Source organism: Callorhinchus milii, unplaced genomic scaffold (genome assembly GCF_018977255.1).
Source record: "Callorhinchus milii isolate IMCB2004 unplaced genomic scaffold, IMCB_Cmil_1.0 Scaffold9, whole genome shotgun sequence".
NCBI lineage: Eukaryota > Metazoa > Chordata > Chondrichthyes > Chimaeriformes > Callorhinchidae > Callorhinchus > Callorhinchus milii.
Window position 1 is genome coordinate 762,581 of NW_024704750.1, and position 21,303 is coordinate 783,883.

Sequence of the window (21,303 nt, forward strand, 5' to 3'; positions counted from 1 at the left end):
AAAACATATTGCTTTTATGCACAATAGTGTCTTAGAGCGCTTACATGTCCACTCACAAGTAGCAAAATTTGCTGTGGATATCAACCACGCTGTGATTCAGTGTGTGTGTGTGGTTCGGAGGGTGTGGGGGTGGGGGGAGAGGAGAATTGGGCAAGACACTAAAGGAACCAATTTAAAAAAAAAGTATACATTGGTGCATCACCGAATGGTGGTTTGCACAAAGACTTGCCAGCAGGACATCTATTTCATGATGTAGGTCATACCTGAGTAGCTTCTTGATTCTGCCCATCTAGCTCCTCAACTTCTGTCAGTAATGTGTCCTTCTGTATAGACAGCTCCATCAGCTCATTCTCCTTAGCCAATAAATCTTGCCTTAATTTGTCCACTTCTGCTGTCAAGATGCTGGGTTCCTGGATACACTGTTGAGCTAAGAGGACTTCTTCTCTCTGAATCGTCTGCTGATTTTGAGGTTCCCCCTGAATGGCTTCCTAGCATTAAAGTAAAGTAAATTTTAGATTAAATAGTGATGAGCAGAATCAAGCATTTTAATTGAAGGACACAGGCACTGCTTGTGGACCTCAGACACCAAACGTGAGGCATAATTGTAGCAAAGGATACAATTCAAATGGGTTGAAAATACTGTAGCATTCGTGCTTTTCAAGAAAAGTGACATTGTCGGTATCAGTCACAGCTTCCTCAAAACTAATCCCAAAAAATATTTACCATCTCCTTTTCTACTGCCACCTCCCCTTCCACTGGAGTCTTACACCAGACATCCTGTTTACTCTCCAGTATTGGGTAATGCGAAAAGATGTACTGGGAATAGTACAAGATGTACTATTCAAAGGTTCAATACCAATTCGAATAAATGAGGTGGAAAGGATTTGCACTCTAAAAATAAAAGGTAAAGTCCAAAGGTCTATATTAATAAAAAAATGTTTTTTCCAACCTAGTAAATTATTACGCTCAGGTGCAATTTATAATTGTGATTTATTAGACCAGTTTCTTATTCCTTTGGGTCTGTACTTATACATGCATTGCAGTTGTGTAACGAATAGGGCCTTAGCCTTAAACATTTATGACAGCTCAAAGCTGTGGTTTCATCTCAGCTGTGAACAGCTTTTATTTTTCTCTGCACTGCTGGAGTCTGAAGAATGGCATTAACATTCCGTATAAATTCAACTTAGTCACAAAATGTTTGATATTGCACAAATAATAGGAGACACATACCTGGCTGGTACTACTGAGCCTCGTTATCTCATTCTCTGCGTCTGCAACAGTCAAAGACAAGGGGAACATGTTAAATCTGTGTAAAGTATGGAATAAAAACGAATAATCAGTGTCACAACCTTCAGCCAATAGGCACATGAATGTTCAAAATTAATAATAATTCTTGCATTTGATGTAGCACCTTATCACGTCATTTGAGACGTCTCAAAGTGCTTCACAGAATATATATAGTGAATTGACTGTATTTTGTGTGCAAAACTTAAGTCAGTACTAAGGAATACAAGTTACTCAGGAAATTTTTATATTTAAACAACAAGATTGCATTTATAGAGCGCCTTTTACGTCTGGAGGACGTCCCAAGGCGCTGGACAGTTGGGTCGGGACCCGAGCAGGGGGGAAATGGTCAGGGTGAGGGGAGGGAAGGGAGGGAGCGAGGAGGGGGTAGAGAGTCGAAAGGGGAGGTGAAGGCACGGTTGAAGAGAATCAAGTTAAAGATCAGCTAAGTTAGCAATGCAAATAGCTTTACTTGCATTTAATTTTATTAATGTACATTTAGGAAGGATCGATTATACAAAGCCGTCAAATACTCAACGGTGCTGCACGAAAAGTAGATTCAGTAAAATAGAATGAATCTAGTGGAAACAAGTAGGAAGAAAAAAGGTTCCCATTTTTAGTAAAATCACCAATTTCAAAAGCAACTTATCACTAAAGAAATAAAATTGATTGTTATTTTAGCAAAAGAATGTAACAGGAAGCCACACTCCTGTAAGAGACCTACAAACCCAAACAATTCACTTTCCACAAAACTGGTCCAGATGAAGGTGGCCCATTGCATCTCAACTTTCCAAAATACCAACCCTAGTCTTCTCATTGCAGTATCAAGCAGCTTCCACTCTTCTGGGAAGCCGCTTCCAAGCTATCGATGTGTAAGAAATACATTCTCCCAGCTCTGCATGGATGTAGAGTTGATGACCATTAGGCTGCACCAATTAATGTACCGTACCTGCCATAACCTGCCTCAGATGAAGCACTTCTGCCTCCAATGCTAGTTTTTCTGTGAGTTGTTCTTCCTGCTTCTCCAAGGTGATCTGCAGCTCATTCACAGAATTCTGCATCATCTCACGTTCCACCTTCAATCTCTCATACTCCAGCAAAAGCTGGCTCTCGCTCGTAGAACTCTTCCCCTCCTGGGACAGACCAACATGGCCTTGCTCAGCCACTGCCAGCTCCTCCTGCATGCTCTGAACTCTCTTTTCCAGCTCTTCTGCAGAGTGTTTGCTCACCTCCAATTCATCTTCTAGATGTTTTACCGTCCTTTGCAGTTCTGGCAGTTTTGAATGGTCTGGGAGCACAGCACCTGTTCCAGCTACAAATTCAAAATATACAACTTAACCTCTCAGGGCTGAATTCCCTTAGTATCTGTCAAGATGCAAACACGAAGCACTATCTTCAACACTACATTTTTCTTTTTGTTGCCAATTTCTGACTTTCCTGAAGGAAAGTAGCCATCACTGACATGCAAGGCTCAACAGCGAGTTTAACAGGGAATTCAATCCCAGGAGAAATCACACTGACAGATTATCCACTCCTTTACCCAAGGCTAAATAGGTCAATTGTATCACCTCACCCTCTACCATGGTTGGCACAACTAACCAACCACACTCAAATCCTACAGCATTGCGGGAGCTCAAGGCTCTCAATTGGAGACTAATTCAATAAAGCAGTTTGCAGGTGCAGCCAGTTCTGATCATTTTATTACTTACGCATTTCTAAACAAATCAACTCACAAGATTTTCATATAACTGCAGGGCAAATGTCAGAATCTGCTTTTGATGAGTTGTGACAGCTTCTTGCATACTGTCATTACAACAACAAGATTACATTTGTATAGCGCCTTTCACGTTGGGAGGACGTCCCACGTTGGTTGTGCTATGGATATCTGTGTAAATAAACACTCGTCTCTTGTGATCTTGGTGATTGAGACATTTCAGAATGATCTTCAATTTACAATACCAGAGAAGCGTAAGGTGACTAATTTCAGCATAACGATTTGAACAGTTTTTTCACCATTTCCCTGCATGTCGAGGTCTCCTCTTCACTCTACATTTTGCAAACAACTGGTTTAAGCCACCACGAATGGGTTAAATGTTTCCCCACATGCAGCCCCCCCACCCCCAGTTTCCAATCTTTAAAGGGACCCACCATCACATAAGGTTTTCCTCACCTTGTACTTGCTGCTCCAGCTCCTCAATCCGCTCCTCATATTCCTCAAGCTCCCCTCTATGTCGGCGTGTGAGTTCGCCGAGTTTCTGCCGATGTGCATCCTGCAAAGCAGATAGCTCGTGCTGATGCTCGTCAATCTCCTGACTGAGCTGCTGCTTTAACTCCTGCAACAAAAGGTAACGTTGATCAACCAACATCATCAGGGCTGTGCCATTAGGCCTAAAACTCCAAATGTTTTATGGAAAGGGCAAATTGGATGCAGACGACGTTGTTGTAGCGACTGATGCTGATGACATTGCTAGAGTTGAAAAGATGATTGGTGGTTTTCACTGGTAATTCAGATTCACTACCCTGCCAGACTCAATACTCCCCGGGAATAGTCCCAATTAAGCAAAACGCAAAATAAGAGAGTTTGGATTGTAACCCATAGTGTTCTTTTTAATAAAAGCGGTCCTGATGGAGAGATTCCTGCTTGTCTACAGCAGCTGTTTCCTATGGAAGACAGGAACATCTGAAGTAAAAGATAATCTGTAATGCACCACCCAGGCTGGCTCAGAGACAAAGGCATTTGTTCCTTACTATATTCTGATCAAACATTAATTATTAATATCAATAGCTTCATTGAATTAACAAAGCCACATACACTTTACACACAGATTCAACTATAGGTTTCTTAAAGACATCTCCTGAAAGGCAGCTCACTCTCAGCAACTAAGTGTCCCATAAACTGCAACAGGAGGAAAATGATTCGGTTGAAACACAAAGTTCTCACCTTGATAGCCTTTTGTAATTTGTAGAGTTCATTCTCGTCTGAGCCGACTGTGCCTTGACCTTTGGAGGACTAAAAAGATTTCATTTTCATGATTGCATTCCTCTTATTTATTGCTTAAAGTGACAGCCCTGTGGTCCAGATAAGTCTGGAACTCGTGTTTTACACAGCAGTGAGTGATCCAAATCTACTTATACAGAGGTTAAACTCTCCTATTTCTCCAGACCAGACACCAACAGTAACAAGGCAGGGCCTCAGACTTGCTCCTAGGCCTCTGCCGATTCCACTCTCGGCTGGGAGGAGATACAGAACTATTGCCTAGACAAAAACTCCTCCTCCCCTCCTCTCTTCCCCCCCTTCACCCATCCTGATTGCCAGTTCTCAGCTCAGCACTTTCCCACAAAGAATGATAAGAGAACAGGGATAGGCCATGTTAAGCGCAAGACCAACACTGTTGATCCAGTAACGCAAGTCTGAACCCAAGTCACCCACCACCACAAAGATACTGCATTGTGTCAGCATTTGGGGAGGGGGGAAGAAGTGTGGGGAAACCCACAGAATTCAGAGCAGTCAGCATCACTGTTTACCATAGTCACAGTATAGTTCTGCAAGGTTTAGATCTTTCAATACGAGATTCATCATTGCTGATCATGCGTCTAACAAACACTGACCTCAGCCAGCAGTCGCCAATGGGACGCATCAGCCTCCAGCCTGGAGACCTCATTGGAAAGTCTGTTGATCTCTTGCTGGCACCCGATAACATCTCCAAAATCCATGGTATCCCCGTGGAAAGTGGACACGTCAACAGGCAGAAAGGACGTGGAGGCTGTCGAAGTGAAGCCAGTTGGCTGGGCAGCAGTCTGCAGCTTCTGCACTTGGTCTCGCAAGGCATTCTGTCTGGCTTTCAGATGGCTTATCTCCACCTTAAAAAAAATAATCAATAACTAATTCAACTCAACAATGAGCTGAAATGCCATTAGGAATGATACAGCATTTGATAACTGCTTCCCACTGGAAACTTTTCTGGTTTATAGTTAGCTAACATAACTGCAGCAGATAAGTAGAACACACATTCGTTAGGTACATGCTGACTAACCTTGGTATAAAAGTCAAACTTGTATGTAAGATTGTATGTATGACAAGGTAAGGTTATACCACTGGGTGACACACACACACACACACTACAGTAGTGTACTGTGGGTACTTTTAGTGGTGAATCCTAGAATTACATCTATAAATATCAACAGGAAGAAATAATAACCCGAGCATTCAGCATTTAACGTAGCTCCTTATTCTGTCATTGAGTCATGTCAACCGACTTCACAGGATTTTACGAAGTTCAACTAATATGTTTTTAGTTCAACTAATATCTATACAGGGAGATTTGACATTATTATAATTTGCATTACGAGGAACATTTTGGTTTCTCATATTATTTTGTTTTAATCTTCGAAGTAGAGATACAAAAATACTGTATATGAAATGATAAAACTTCACCATCCTACCCTAGTAATGACTATCATGAGCAGAAGACTAAACCTAGGATTCTTTTGTTGTACATTTATAACAATAAACCCCACTATAAACACACAAAAAAACATTAGTTTTAGCAATCGGCGTGTGGTGGATGCACTTAATACTGGAGGATAGCAAAGGACTAGAAACAGGAAGTTCAGACTTTTTCACATTAGCTCGCAGAAACAATGTAGAATACATGATGAAACCCTTTACATTACATTTATGGAACCAACAATGGATTTCAACCCAGAATGGGAAGGGGAGGCACGTAAGAGGTTTGAGGTAATGAACAAAAGGAGAAAGAACACAAAACAATTCTGCCCACGTCTTTCTGCTGTAGCTGGTTTCTGTACTCTGAAGACAGGTGCTTTATCTGGAGCTCTGCTGCAGCCTCTTTCTCCTCTGAATCTGAATAAAGTTTCCTCAATCGCTCATACTGAAGGGGAAGAAAGGGGAAAAATTAAGCTTCACGAAAACTTTTGCAAAACAATTACATCTTATAAGGAGGACTTTTCCTCCACCTATAAAACTATTATGTCAAATGACTTTCTCTGGTGCTATGGAAATAAAAAGGAAACTACAGGACAACCATGTTATAATGCAGTGGTTTCAACTGTCTTCACCTTTTGAAAGTTTCAGTTGAGAAAAACAATTTCAACATGAAGTGTTTTCACACCAACCTCAGACTTTTGTGCTGTGTAAGCTGCTTCAACCTCCCTCAGTCTGGAATTAGTCACGTGCAATTCACTGGCAGCATCTGGAATTAAACCAGGAAGGGACCATGAGATTCTGATTTAATTAAGTAATCTTAACAAACGTATTATGGTCAGTCTGGAACCCAATGCAGGCCTGACTGATATGAGCAGGTTTCCACTAAAGCATCCAGTTCCACGTAAACATGAACTTGCATTTAATTTATGACTCACACAGAAATTGCTTTGGAAAGATTTGTTTATTAGAACAATGTCACCAAAAAGTGCCAAATATGGATAACCTTTTCCAGTATGCAAGGTACAACCTGAAAATGCTTCCTTGGACACCAATACCTGGCACAATAGTACAATGAACCACAGGCTCACAGGGAGTTAAATTCCCAGTCTCATCTATAGTGGAGGAGTGGCCAAATACTGTAATTTACGACATTCCCAGCAGAATAAGTAGAAGCAGCTTGCCTGTCCATTTTATCATCTGTAGCTAGTGCACATCCTAATAATAACCCCTCCAAAAAACAAAAAAAATAATAAATTCAATCCACGACTGCTTGTGGGACATTGCTGTGCGCAATTGGCTGCCGCGTTTGCCCACAAATATACAGTCAATTCACTTTAAAGTATATTCTGTGAAGCGCTTTGGGATGTCTAGAAGACGTGAAAAGCGCTATATCAAATGCAAGGATTATTATTATTATCCTTGGTGTCTGAGAAACACTAAAGAACGGTTAGGAACCTCATTTAATGCTGCCAAAATAATTTAAGGAAATTTCACCTATCTCTCTTTCAAAGGTTACAGAAATGATTCACACCCATCAGATACATGACCTCATTCGAGGAGGTGAGCTGCCAGCATCATTGCTCACGTGGAAGACAAATCACAAGCTACTTGCATCACTTTTGAACTTTCCTCATTCGTAACTTCAATTATCTTGGTTATCTGAGTATTGCTGTAAGTCACATTCTCCAGAGCTAATTCAACAAGTTTTCAAAGTGACTTCTGCACCTTTACATGCCACATCGCTTTATCTGGTTAAGCTTAACCTCAAAGTTTACATGGACAAATCTACCACCAGATTCCAGACATCTTAATAGACACAATCTGTGTGGCACGTCTACACTTTTCATACATAAGAAAAGAATATTACCATATATATTACATACACACAAAATAGAAAATAGCAGAAAATGTTGTTTGTTTAAAGAACAAATTAGATAGATTTCTGTTAATATCTTGGGATACAGTATATAGTTTGGGACACAAAATGTCAAGTGAATGCCAAGATGGTGGAAAATGAACTAGATGGACCTTGGTCTTCTTTTGCCAAGCAAATTCTTATGTTCTTATAACACTGTGCACATCTTGTACACGAATATAGATTCGAGAATCTAAACAAGGAAAGCCCTGGGCCTTTCTCAGGACAAGACTACCATTCAGCTGCAATTCAAACACCATACGCATCATTTTCATAAATACTTCAAAAATATATATTTAAGGGTATGGGGAAAGAGCAGGGAATTAAATTAGAGTAGATGGGTCAGGCGAGGGAGCTAGCATCGGCACGAAAATAATGAGTCAAATGGCCTCTGTCTATGCTATAAACTTTCTATGGTTGTATTATTAAGGTTACTTGGGACGTCCTCCCATGTGAAAGATGCTATACAAATGTAATGTGTTGTTGCTGTCAAAAGCAAAACCAATTACCAGCAACTCACTGGTTTTCATCTGGAACCAATAATAAGCCAGAAATACAAACATGTTGTTAGAATATACACTTTTGGTATACTGCTAGAATCATAATAGATGTTGTGAATGGGTTAACTTTTAAGTTAAGTGCAACTGGACTGACAGTCATGGGATAGGACACATCTGGTTTTCTCTGTTTTTGAAAGAATAACAGGACAGCTTTGGAAAAGGGCAGGGGGTCACCTCTTATCAGTAAATGACAACAAGCCACAGAGGTAACGGTCCGAGGTACCAGTCGACACAGGATCTCGACTGAGCAATAAGTCGCTAGATTCTGAGAGGGTCTGCAAACGACAGAAGGCAACCCTCAAGAATAGCAGCTAACGGGCAAGTTGCTTAAACTAGAGGACCTTGGTACCATCCCGGGATACTGATAAGAGATAACCAGTCACTTAAAAGGAATGTACTAATGATCCCACACCAGAAAATAATGAGCACCAGATACAGCCCTAAACTGATCAATCCTCCATCTTAGACAATTAGATCAGATAACAGTGGTCTTAAGGACAATGTGTATGTGTGCGCAGCCTGATTTCAGCAGGTGATCTAATGTCCGCACCATGATTGGATGAACATCGGTATAAGAGTTCCGATAACTTTGTGAACGGGGCCGTCCCGGGTCGCGGAGACAAGCGTACGGGAGATGGGGCCATCGCGGGCTGCGGAGACAAGCGTACGGGAGATGGGGCCATCGCGGGCTGCGGAGGCAAGGGTACGGGAGATGGAAGACTGAGAGCTGGAAACACTAAGACTGAACATATCAGATAGAAGATTGAAAGCTGTAAGCAAGAAGACTGAAAGCATGAAGAATCAAACTTGTGTGCTGTAACGACACAGTGTTGAACTCGAGATATCTATGGTGGTATTGTTCTGTTATAAGATCTGTTGATTGTATCGGCCTTTGGTCTGACCCATCGGGATATTGGGAAATAACGAACGAATAATAATAAAACAGTCAGATATCTGGTTAAAGGAATTAGGTTATTTCCTTACAGATTTGGCTGATTTTACTTTCTAACAATTTGGGATTCGGCAGGATACTCTGAATTAATACACTCGGCAGTTGACGTGTTTATGAGTCCGGTATGACCGTAACTAGTAGATAGTTGGGACAGGGGCCATGGTACTCGCAGAAATTATTTGTCCGGTACGATCGTAGTAGAGAGTTGGGACGATGGCCGTGCCTGCGGGCAATTAACCGAGTGGATTGGGATTCTGAGTATTAAAGAACCAATATAATCCATTCGAGCGAGAGTCTCTTATTTGGATTTTCTAACAATGTCAACCCAGCACTGAATCATGTCAAGACTTGGCAGCTCAGGTAATACGGAATGAAGAGTTTGCTGATAGCAGGGCTGTCTTGTCCCAGTGATCTTCTTATCAAGTCAGCATAGTCGCTTTGTAATTATCTTCAAACTTCAAATCCCCTGCACAGGTTCACTAGAAACAACCTTGACCTACCCCGTCTGGGACATGCACTGAACTTTTTCAACCCATGTTGGAGTGCTCGGAATCGAAACACCTTGACAACAGCAGCCACCTACATCAACCCAACTTGCATTTGCATTTATATAGTGCCCTTCACACTGGGCAGCGCCTCGCAGAGCTTATCACCAAAGTAAGTCTTTTCAGTAGCAGACCTGTGAATTCCAACAGCTACAGAAAACACCATCAGGAAGACAGACAGCACATTTTTCTTGAAAGACAGTAAGAATATAAATTTACCTAGAAGGTCAATGGATTCTTGGCATACAATTTTCATCATGCACCATTGATTTTCTGCACCTATCTATATGGTAATATGATTTTAGAGAAATCATATTACTACCCTTAAACTCAAAAATAATTAAGACAACTAGAAATAGAACACAGCTGTTCCATTTTTCAACGATCCTCTCTCAATCACATCTCACTGTTTACATGGTCCACAGATGCAGAGACATTTTCACTTTGCTTTCAACACCTTTGATTCTGAATTTCAATGATTTGTTTGAAATATTAGGTTAAGCAGGAAAATTGTCAACTCAAGGCTTGTAATTTCAGCCATGTAACCATGTTGACTGCATATGTGTTTGTATTCACGCAGTACCTCAAGCATCACAATATTATTGTAGCTACAGGGCACAATCATAACACAGCTCAGCTCCTCGCTGAACCTCAGGTCCAGTTGTCGCTCCCACCAGAGGCTCTAACTCAGGTACATTTGATACAAGATCATCACAATAGGCTTATCGATAACGTACGGACACTAAGACACAAAGCTTGAATGCCAAGGTCTAGTGTTTACAGAAGGGAAAGCGACAAAGCACGAGACGTGGCATCAGGTACTGTATACTAAAAGGCACAAATTGCAGTACACCCGACCATAAACACTAAAATAAGTCCCCTTCCCCAATAGATAACTGAAATTGGTAGAAGGTCAAGGTTCTACTATAGAACCAAATAACTTTACCATAAAAGATTTTAAATGGTGTGGAATAAAACACAGCAGTTTTATATCAAAATAAACGGTGATGCAGTGATATAGGTACCAAACGTGGTAAGACTATCAAAATAGTCTCTACACACTTTACAGTAAATCCTGTGAAGCTTTTGAGATGTCCTCTGAAAGTGAAAGGCGCTACACCAAAACATTAGAATTATTATTACTACTACTATTATTCAAGTTTGAGCTATTTCATAGCACAAAAACTAGAACTGCACCAACTTTTTTTTTGTGTGGCAGTGGAAAGTGGCCTCAAGCTACTTATTGCACAATAATCACAGCATCTGCCAAGAGCAAATGTTATTTTTGACAAAGCTACAGTTAGAGGAACATCTATTTTACAGTCCTTTCAAAAAATGAAATGCTGTATCATTTGACCTCAATTAAACATAGCAAAAGCAGGTGTTCCTTTCACATCTTATAATCCCTTTGCATCCTTGTATTAGTTATTGTATTCCCGTTGGGTTACTACTTATGTAAACCGCATGAAATTAGGCGTAGAAATCAATTATATCACAGGCTGCGGTGTGATCCTGACCTGCAGTGTCATTAACATTGTGATACTCAAGTTGAACTGCAGTCAACACGGTTAAAGCATGAAATTACTAGCAGAAAATTGACAATTTTCCTGCTTAACCTAATATTTTAAATTTCCATACAAAATCTTTGCAGAAGTGTGGAAACTGAAATGTTGTGATATCGGGTCCCAGTTTGGCAGTCTGAAGTGAAAATCTGTCCACGGGTTTCTGTTATCCTCGATACTTTGTCCAAGAGAACACCATTCAAGTGTGAACGTGAACCATGAATGCAGGCTGGTAGACCAAAGTGGAAGAGATGAACTATTCAGGGTCTACACACATACACCTATGAAATGTTTTATTCTGCTAAAACTTTGTGGTGCACTACAGATTGAGCACTGGGGTATAGCATAAGTGCTGCTCTCACCCAGCTGGTCTGGAGCAGCTGCTAAACTGAGCTACCAGTTACTGGAATTCCACATTTGCTGGAAAGTGCACCACCAAAAGTAGCTTAAGGAAAAACTCACTGTGGATCACTGGGAAACTACACACTTTTTCACAAACTAAAATGATTGCTTTCAACAGGAATTCAATGCCGTAAAACACTGCATTTGATTCAAATTTGATTCAAATTATTCCATTCCATACACCAATGTGTAGCAAAGAAGTTACACATTATGCTGAGCTCAGCATGTGGATCCACTGAACAGAAACTGTTCCTTTATTTAGATTGTAAAACCATTTCTGAATTTCTGCAATACTGTATTGTTTCAGGTTACCAAATTGTTTGTATTGCAAGGTGGGTTTCACAGCATCCAAACCTGTGCAGTTGATTTTTTAAGTTTGTGGTTTGCAGAAGGGTCTGTTTGTCGAAGGCATCACGTGTTAAGCACCTCTTTTCTACACCCAATCTTTACATCAAGATATCTTATATGTGATTAGAAGGTTATGCTTGAAGGCTTAGTTGAGGAAGGGCAGAAGGAGGCTATATGGAGCATAAACTCCAGCATAGACCAGTTGGGCCGAATGGCATGTTTCTGTGCTGTATATTTTAATGTATTCTAATGTGCAGATACAAAAGAAGGCAGTCAATATAAAGAACCTTCTTCTTAAAAATGTCTCCACAAATGCATACTTCCCAGCATCTCAAATGTAGATTGTGCACAACTGGGGAGGAGAAACAGCAAAAAATAATAAGTTGAATGAATCCCAGCACTGGATCTTTCCAAATGATGCTGTGGGATTATTACAGTCCATCTAACAGGACCTTCGTTCAACATCTCACCTGAGAGGGCATCTCTGATAACACAAAGTTCCCCCAACACTGCATTGGCGTTTCAGCCACAAACTTCTGACCTGGAGTTGGGAGCACTACAAACTGAGTCATAAACTGTTGTACTGTACACATGTCCCACTACAAAGACTTTAGATGTTAAATTGATGCAAATCACTGCCTAAGACAATACTCCAATACAGAGCTGGGGGGGGGGGGGGGAGGTGCTGTATTGTCAGAGGTCCCTTCTGCCTCTTCAGATCCTATGGTTGTTAGAATCCCACAGCGCAACTCAAAAAAGCAAAGGGAGTTTCTCTCTCCCAGTTTCCTGGCCAACAATATCCTGATAAAATTGGCCGTTCACTTCACGGCTGTTTGTGGGGACAGTGCTGTGCACAAACTGGCTGCTGCATTTCACCTATAAGTACAAAGTCACTGCACTTTACGGTCAAATCCTGTGAAGACTTTAAAACTTCGAGAACAATGACGACGTGTTATATCGAATGCAAGGATTAGTTATTATTGTTTCACCCACAAAATACACAGTCAATTCACTTTACAGTATATTCTGTGAAGGGCTTTGAGATGTCTCTGATATGGCGCTACATCAAATGCGAGGATTACTGTTATTATATAATATAGATCATTACCTGCCACCTCCTCGGTGCCTTCTGCAAGGATGTCTTTGGTGAAGCTCGACAGCTGACCAGTGAAGGAAGACAGGCTTCCCCCGACCTGACCCAGGGACTGTCCCAGGCCAGAGCCGATGCCCCCAAACCAGGAGGCCATGGTGGTTAGTGAGTGATGGCAGTGGGGGATGGGGGAGAGTTGGCAGTGAGTTTGGGGAGAGGGGAGAGGGAAGGGAAGCCACAAAAGGAAATTATAATAAACAGACACTAACGGCCCCCCTCAATATATATATATATAAATATTTTCCAACGAGCCCTCCTCCTCCCTCCCCCCCCCGGGAGCTGACCACAAGCGGAGTGGGAAGCAGTGCAGCTGCGGCCGGGGTTGAGGTGTGAGGAAAGTCCGAGGCCTGTGGCTGTCAGACCAACAAGGCCTCAAGTCCCCATTCGAGGCGGCGAATGACCGCGGTTTCCTGACGTCGGTGGTCGGACCGGTTAGTTCCAGAAAGTCGGTGTGGGTGTCGGGTGCCGTGGGGGGGGTGGGGGTTATTCGGGTTGGGGCGGGTTCGCGCTGCTACTCGGTCGCGGCCTCCCCCGTCGTTGCCACCTCAACGGCCGCCATATTGTCGGCGTCCGTCAGCGTCTCGAGCGCCGGGCGGTTGGTTTGTAGCCCAAAGTCACCCCGGACACGAGCCCAAAAGTAGCCCAATATTGAGAGAGAGGGGGAGCGACAGAGCTGGAGCCCCGTCACCCCTAACGCCCGCCCAAAAGTAGCCCAACCTGTTCGGGTTGGCCTCTAATGAGTACAGCCGTGTGTGTGTGTGGGGACTCTGATTGCTTTCGAAACGACGCGCAGAGAAACGGTCCTCCTAAACAGAGAGAGAAAACAAAAACCCGCGGATTTAAACGACAAATAAGACACCCGCCCCATCGACCCAAAAAAAAACAGCCCAATTGGGGGCGTGAAACCCGCCCAAACCTGGCGAGTCCGCGCCCGCCCGCCCGCCCGCCCGGCCGCTCGGCATGCCGGGTAACAGCCGTTAGGGCCGCCGCGCGCTCTCACGTGGCGCCGTCCGTCGGTGTCGGTGTCCCCCTCTCGTTGTACCGTCTTCTCGCCGTCCCCACGGCCCCCCCCCGGCGGCTCTCTGTGCTTCAGTCCCGCGGTGAGTGGCTGACCTCTCAGTCTGAGAGCCGCAGCGGAAACCCGAGCAGACGGGTCCGTCGCGCGCTGCGCCGCCATCGGGCGCTCTGAGGCGCTAACCCCGGGTGAGGGGGCGCTGTGCGACTGCACGTTGTCGTCGTCGTCGTCGAGTTCAAAGTCCTGGTCCTCGCCCTCAGGGCTCTCCGTGGCCCTCACTCCTTCCTACCGCTTGTGACCTGCTGCCCCCCCACCCCCCACCACCATCAGCCACTCTGCCCCCACCCCCCCCACCATCAGCCACTCTGCCCCCAGCCCCCCCCTCCCCTCCTGCCCCACCCTCACCCCCCCCCACCCCACCATCAGCCACTCTGCCCCCACCCCTCCCCCACCATCAGCCACTCTGCCCCCACTCCCCCACCATCAGCTACTCTGCCCCCAGCCCTCCCCTCCCCCACCATCAGCCACTCTGCCCCCAGCCCTCTCCGCCTCGCCCCACCCTCGCCCCCTTCCAGACCAGCCTCAAGACCCTCCTCTTCGACCGTGCCTTTGATCACCCTCCCTCCCCCGCCCTCCCCGATCCCGACCCCCAGCCGGGGTCTGAAACACCGGCTGTCCAGCGCCTTGGGACATCCTCCTGGTGTGACAGGCGCTACATACATGTAATTTTGTTGTTGTTGTTGTATGGAGGAATAGGAAACGGAAGCATTGGTCACATTGGCCTCCTGGGCAACCTCTGGCTATAGAGCTATATTTGTGGAGTCCTGTAGCTCAGTGGTTAGAGCACTCGCTTTGCAAGTGAGAGACCGGAGTTCAATTCCAGGCAGAGGGCGAAACCTTGGGCAAGTTTCCTTACTCCACACAGAGCCTAATAATAATCCTCCAAAACCAAAAACAATAATAAATTGGTCATTTTCAATCTATGACTGTTTGTGGGACATTGCTGTGTGCAATTGGCTGCCGCGTTCACCCACAAATATACAGTCAATTCACTTTACAGTGTGTTCTGTGAAGCGCTTTGGGACGTCCTCCCGACGTGAAAAGCGCTATATCAAATGCAAGGATTATTATTATTATTATTAGAGCGCCGGCCAGGACTCCAAACCGGTCTCTCTGCCACGTATGGACTGCACCTCTGAGAGGGGAATCACTTTAAAAAAATATGGGCACTCAGTCCACTGCTGCGCACAATTGGCTGCTGCGTTTTGCTCACAAAATACACAATATATTCTGTGAAGCACTTTGAGACGTCTCAACCACGTGATAAGCCACTATATCAAATCCATGGATTATTATTAATGCATTGGTTCTGTTATGTGGTGTTGATGGACGGACAACACAGTGATATTTTTCACATCGCTTACTGCTTTTCCCTTAATAATAGCAGAATATTGGTAGCTATGAATATTAATAAATAACTAGAGATAATAGACTCAGTCTGCAGAGTAAGCGCTCCCATAGATACAGTCACTGCACATTGCAAAAACTCTGTAGTGCTTTGAGACGTCCCAAGGTTATTAAATACTACATCAAATGCAAGATGTTTTAAAAAATATTATAATTTTGATTCCTGGTGCGAACAGTGAAGAGACTTGTTTTTATTTCTGCAGATCATGTAGGTTAATTTATTCTTGCTGACTTGTGTCTCCAGACTGGGTTACATTAAGGATTCAGTTTCACACACAGGAACCCATCAGACAAGCACAGCATAAAATATTCAGGTCACTCACAACCAGAGGGCACAGTGCAAACAACAATCTGAATGCGCTTTCCTCAGTTATAAACAACCAAACCATTAGCTTTACAAATGGAAATAAGCACAGTAATCTTAAATTGGCAGATATTCTGAATGTTCCAACTTTATAATGTAAATCTAAAACAGACATGTTTTCCTTGTATTTACTGCATTATTAAAAGATTACCAATTCCCCCTTTCCCTGCCTGCCCCCCCCCACCCCCCCAACCACCTCAATGGCTCAGCAGGTTATCTGATTTTGAAGAAGCTGGGTTAAGTTCCGCGGTCAGTGCAATGCAAGCTGATCTGAGACCAACCAACACTTGGGAAAAGCTATATTTGTCCTAAATGCCTGAGGAGGAGAAATATCAGCCATGAATCTGCCCTGTCTCTTGTGACCCTTCATGGTCAAGCACCCTGCCAGTGCTTATTGTCAAGGTTCACGCTTGATTAAACAGCCACTAGGATGAGAAAAAGGAAGGAGACTGGACCGTAACCCAATTTTCAGGAAAAAAGAAGACTTCAGAAGGGCAATAGAACTTCACAAACGAGAGGACGTGGGTTTGATTCCCGGACAGGGCGAAATCTTAGGCGCGTTTCCTTGCTCCACACGCCTCTTTACCTAGTAGTAAGTAGAAACCCAGTTGTTGGTTGATTAGCGGATCACTTTTTCAGGGGTAATAATAAAAATATAATAATACTTGCATTTTGATATAGCACTCTTCACGTCTTCTAGACGTCTTAAAGCGCTTCACAGAATATACTGTAAAGTGAATTAACTATATTTTGGGGCGAAACACGGCAACCAATTGCACACAGCAGTGTCCCACAAGTGGGTGTGGATTGAAGTGACCAATTTTATTATTTGTAAAGCTAATGATTTGCGTGTTTATAACTGAGGAAAGCACATTCAGATTGTTGTTTGCATGAGGATTTTGAACTCAACAATGACGACAACGTGCAGTCACACAGCGCCCCCTCACCCAGGGTAAGCACCTCAGAGTGCTTGATGGCGGCGGAGCGCGACGAACTGTCTCCTCTGGTTTCCGCTGCAGCTCTGGCTGACGTCAGCAACTCAACCAGGGATTGAAGCACAGAACGCTGGGGCCTGTAGGGACGGCAAGAAGAAGGTACAATGAGAGGACATACCGTCACCGACACCGAGACCCATTATTTCATGAGGAATTATTATCAGGCGTGTGGAGTCAGGAAACTTGCCCAAGGTTTTGCCCTGCCAGGAATTGAACCCAGATTTCTTGCTTGCGAGGCGAATGCTCTAACCATTTAGCTACAGGACTACAGTAATAATTCCTTCAAAAAAATAATTTTGTCACTCAATCCACGACTGTTTGTGGGACACTGTTGTGCACATTTGGCTGCTGCGTTTCGCCCACAAAATACACAATCAGTCCATTTACAATATACCAGTGAGGAGTTTTGAGACGTCTTGATGACGTGATAAGGCGCTCTATGAAATGCAAGGATTATTATTATAAACGTGGGTTTGGAATGTGCCCGTGCTGGTACTCCCGCACAAAAGAGAAGAAATAATTTGTGACCAGAACAAACCAACAGCTAACACACTCTGCTGTCTTGGATCCGAGCTGGTCCCAGTGTGAACCTGACCCCTGAGGTGGAATCACACAGGAGCGGCTCTGCATGTTGACAACTGGCTGCTGTTTTATACATGGATTATTAATTTACATAACATCACACAGACACTCAGGCCTTTCAGCCTCTGGGTGCCGACTACGTCACTCTCTGGTGTTACAGATTCTGCAATACAAGCTGCTGGTGAATCTATTTCTCTATCCTCTTTCACGGAAGGCAGAGGCATGCTGTAGAGTGAGAACGATCAAGCACCAGGCTCGCTTGAAGCAACCTGTGATCTCAGGCGGTGATTACCAGCCTACTAGCTATAGGTCCACGGCTACTATAATAATTTTTTTTCGGTCAGCCGGGTGTCTGACACGTGGAAACCCATCACTGTGCTTAAGAGTATCCAAACCAAGCTAAGATTTCCGTGCATCCCACCTACACATGGAAGATTCAGAGATAGATTGTTGGAATGGGATGCGCACTCTCCCTGGAGGGACGCATACTGCTTACCCAGTTCCAGAAAGTAGTAGCTGCAAGTTGGCAAGAGCCAAGGCTTGGGGACCCTAGAATGTAGTTTGGGAGCTGGAATCTAACCGACTAAAACTGCATAGCTTGCCATTGAGAGCACTGTCCGGCAAGCTTTCCCGCTGCTTGTCCAGCTAGGACCACCCTCCTGTTAGGACACAGCCAGAAGCTCCCTTGACTTTTTGAACAGTGTCACGGGATCTGTAATGAGCACCTGAGCGGGCAGGGAGGACAAAAGCTTTCTCTCCTGGGGACTGCTTATGTATGTAGGATTTTGCTTCCACTGGGTTACCAAGGAACCTTGTTGTTTGAGCTGTGTATTGATTTCTTGTGCACTCCACTCAAATGCTCTCCAATGCAATAAATGGACTGGTGTGGACAGGGGGTGTTTTTGTACTCCTTTGTCCTGTAGCTCAGTGGTTAGAGCACTCGCTTTGCAAGTGAGAGACCTGAGTTCAATCCCCGGCAGATCAGAGCCAAACCTTGGGCAAGTTTCCTTACTCCACACAGAGCCCTAATAATAATCCCTCCAAAACAAAAAAAATAATAAATTGGTCATTTTCAATCTACGACTGTTTGAGGGACATTGCTGTGCGCAATTGGCTGCCGCGTTCGCCCACAAATATACAGTCAATTCACTTTACAATGTGTTCTGTGAAGCGCTTTGGGACGTCCTCCCGACGTGAAAAGCGCTATATCAAATGCAAGGATTATTATTATTATTATTATTTGTCTCCCAGAAGGGGGCGCTAGTGTAAAAGACACATGAGCACAAACATGATTGATCCAAATGTTGCCTTGAGTTACGCTTCATTTAGTCAAACACTCTTGATTTTTTAAATCCTCAAGCGCACTGCCTCTATTATGTCACTGGAAATGTGTTCTTTTTATCCTCATAGATGGGAGTGCATATTGCAGCAGAAAGGAACACTTCAACAAAACGGTCTTGCCATCTCATTTGCAATCAGTTCCCAGAGAACACTGAACCATTGTTGCACTAAGTGAATATGATGATACAGCACAGTCTGGGTGATTTCAGAGCAATTTCAGAGCAAGGAAGGATTCTTATATTTCACTTACACTGGTTTGCGCCACAGCTAATTCAGAGTCGCAGGAATCAAACCTGGCACTTGCCTTCCGGCACTTGCATCAGTTGTAGGTTTCAGAGCCACAAGCGTGGGGGGACAGTCAAGGCTCACACTGCCGTGCAGTGCTGGGTGATGCGCTGCATTGTCAAAGGTGTTCCAAAACCTGTTCAGGTTATTGTGCAGGTTAAAAGAGCTCATAACATTGCTCGAAAAGAGAAGGGAGTACTGCTCAACAATCACCCCAAATTAAAATTCGTTATTCCCCTCATGGCTGTTTGCTGGACATTGCTGTGCGTAAATTGTCTGCCTACAAAAATTACACAGTCACTACACTTTCCAGTAAAGTCCTGTGAAGCTGCTTTGAGGTGTCCTCCAGATGTGATACAGCGACGTATCAAACACACCAATGAAAGGCCTCATTAGTCTAACAAACCGGCTGCACTTCAAAGTGTGGGTGGATTTTGGTCAATTTCAGAGTCACTCTGATCTCCAACAGGCAGAACAAGCATCCGGGTGTTAATAATTCAGGTCTGACCGAGCTTTACTTCCCCTCAATCAGTCCTGCAGAGACTCACTGTGTATATTAGGAATGATGGGTATGCCTCATGGTTCAAAAACATAAGTAGCTTTGATGCCCAGCATTCGTAGAGATAGATATACACAGCAGCACATGATGGAGCCATGGGGAGATCAAAACAGAAGAACAACAGGGAGGCAGTTTAGCCAATCGTGTCTGAGCTGTAATTATTATTAATAATAATTTGTTCATTCAATCCACGACTGTTTGTGGGACGCTGCTGTGCACAATTAACTGCCCCTTTTCGCCCACAAAATATACAGCCAATTCACTTTACAGTATATCCTGTGAAGCGCTTTGAGACGTCTCAAAAACGTAATAATGGTAATGAACTAATGGCAATAATGAACTCTAAAAGCGCATTGATATAGTGTCCCATGATTGATAGTTTCTGGAAAGTGACAAATCAAAGTGCTACCACAATATCCTTCTAATCCATTGATGCACTCCCGCTTTCAGTGTCAGTATTATCCAATACAAAGTGGATGTCAGGGTGAAGAAAGGATGTGTAATCTAATAGGTGATCGTTTCCTCACCTCTGACCTTCAATCTCTGATTCTCTGTCTCTCTTTCTCTCCTGTTGCAACCATGCTTTGTCTCTCTGTTTTACCAATACTGATGCTCCCATCAACATTCCTCTATCATCCCTCCCAAGCTCCAAATAATAATACTAATACTTTCATTTGATACAGCGCCTTATCAGGTCTTCGAGACCTCTCAAAGCGCTTCATAGAATATACTGCAAAGTGAATTGACTGTATACTTTGTGGCCAAAACGCAGCAGCCAATTGCGCACAGCAGTGTCCCACAAACAGTTGTGGATTGTGGGACCACATTGTTTTTCCAAGGGATTATTACCTCCGGAAAAGTGATCTGAGAATCGACCAACAACCTAAATAATACTAAAAATTAAATGGTACTGTTCAACCTGTGTTCAACCCATCTCTGACTGTCCTCATGGGTCCAGAATGCAGTACCATGTTTTCAGATTGCACCTGAAGATCTTCCTCTTCAACTGCGCCTACGGTCACCGTCTCGTCTCCACCGGCTCGAGGTCAGGCTCCATCACTGTTAAGCGCTCAAAGACACTGCCCCGCATGAAGGGCATTATATAAATGCAAGTTGTTGTTGAAACAAAACTCACCACATTGTCTCCATTTCTCAGTTTTCCAAGTCCCCGAAAAGTCACTGTGACCACCTACCCAGCCTTCCTAACCTCCCACAATCTATAAGCTTTTAAAACTTTAAATATCTAAGGTGACTTCGCTTTTTCTCTCCTATTGTTTGCAGCCTTGAAGCTGTACAGGGGCCTCAGTTCTACACCTGGGTGGGTGTCTCAATTAGAAAATAGACCAACGGACCAGACGCAAGTTGGACTCAGGTCAGTGGATGGGTCAAAGACTGCTGGGAGGAACTAAAACAACGGTTTCGGAAAAGAAGTCTAGACAATTGGTATTCTTCTCAACAAAGAATTCATTTCAACAATTTACCTCTGGAATTTCCATGTGTAGGAGGAATGCATGGAATTCTCGGTTTGGT

General features: G+C 43.7%; 1 protein-coding gene across 1 annotated transcript in view; it reads right to left on the reverse strand.

The window, feature by feature from the left end:
- Window positions 1-13,432, reverse strand: part of trip11 (thyroid hormone receptor interactor 11) — a 34,634-nt gene extending 21,202 nt beyond the window's left edge. Inside the window, 9 exon segments of the mRNA XM_007908529.2 lie at window positions 264-488; window positions 1,231-1,271; window positions 2,234-2,596; window positions 3,455-3,617; window positions 4,226-4,294; window positions 4,894-5,145; window positions 6,066-6,176; window positions 6,421-6,497; window positions 13,124-13,432. Of these exon segments, the coding sequence (XP_007906720.2) occupies window positions 264-488; window positions 1,231-1,271; window positions 2,234-2,596; window positions 3,455-3,617; window positions 4,226-4,294; window positions 4,894-5,145; window positions 6,066-6,176; window positions 6,421-6,497; window positions 13,124-13,262 (1,440 nt within the window). The 5' untranslated portion in view covers window positions 13,263-13,432.
- Window positions 13,433-21,303: the final 7,871 nt, after the last annotated feature.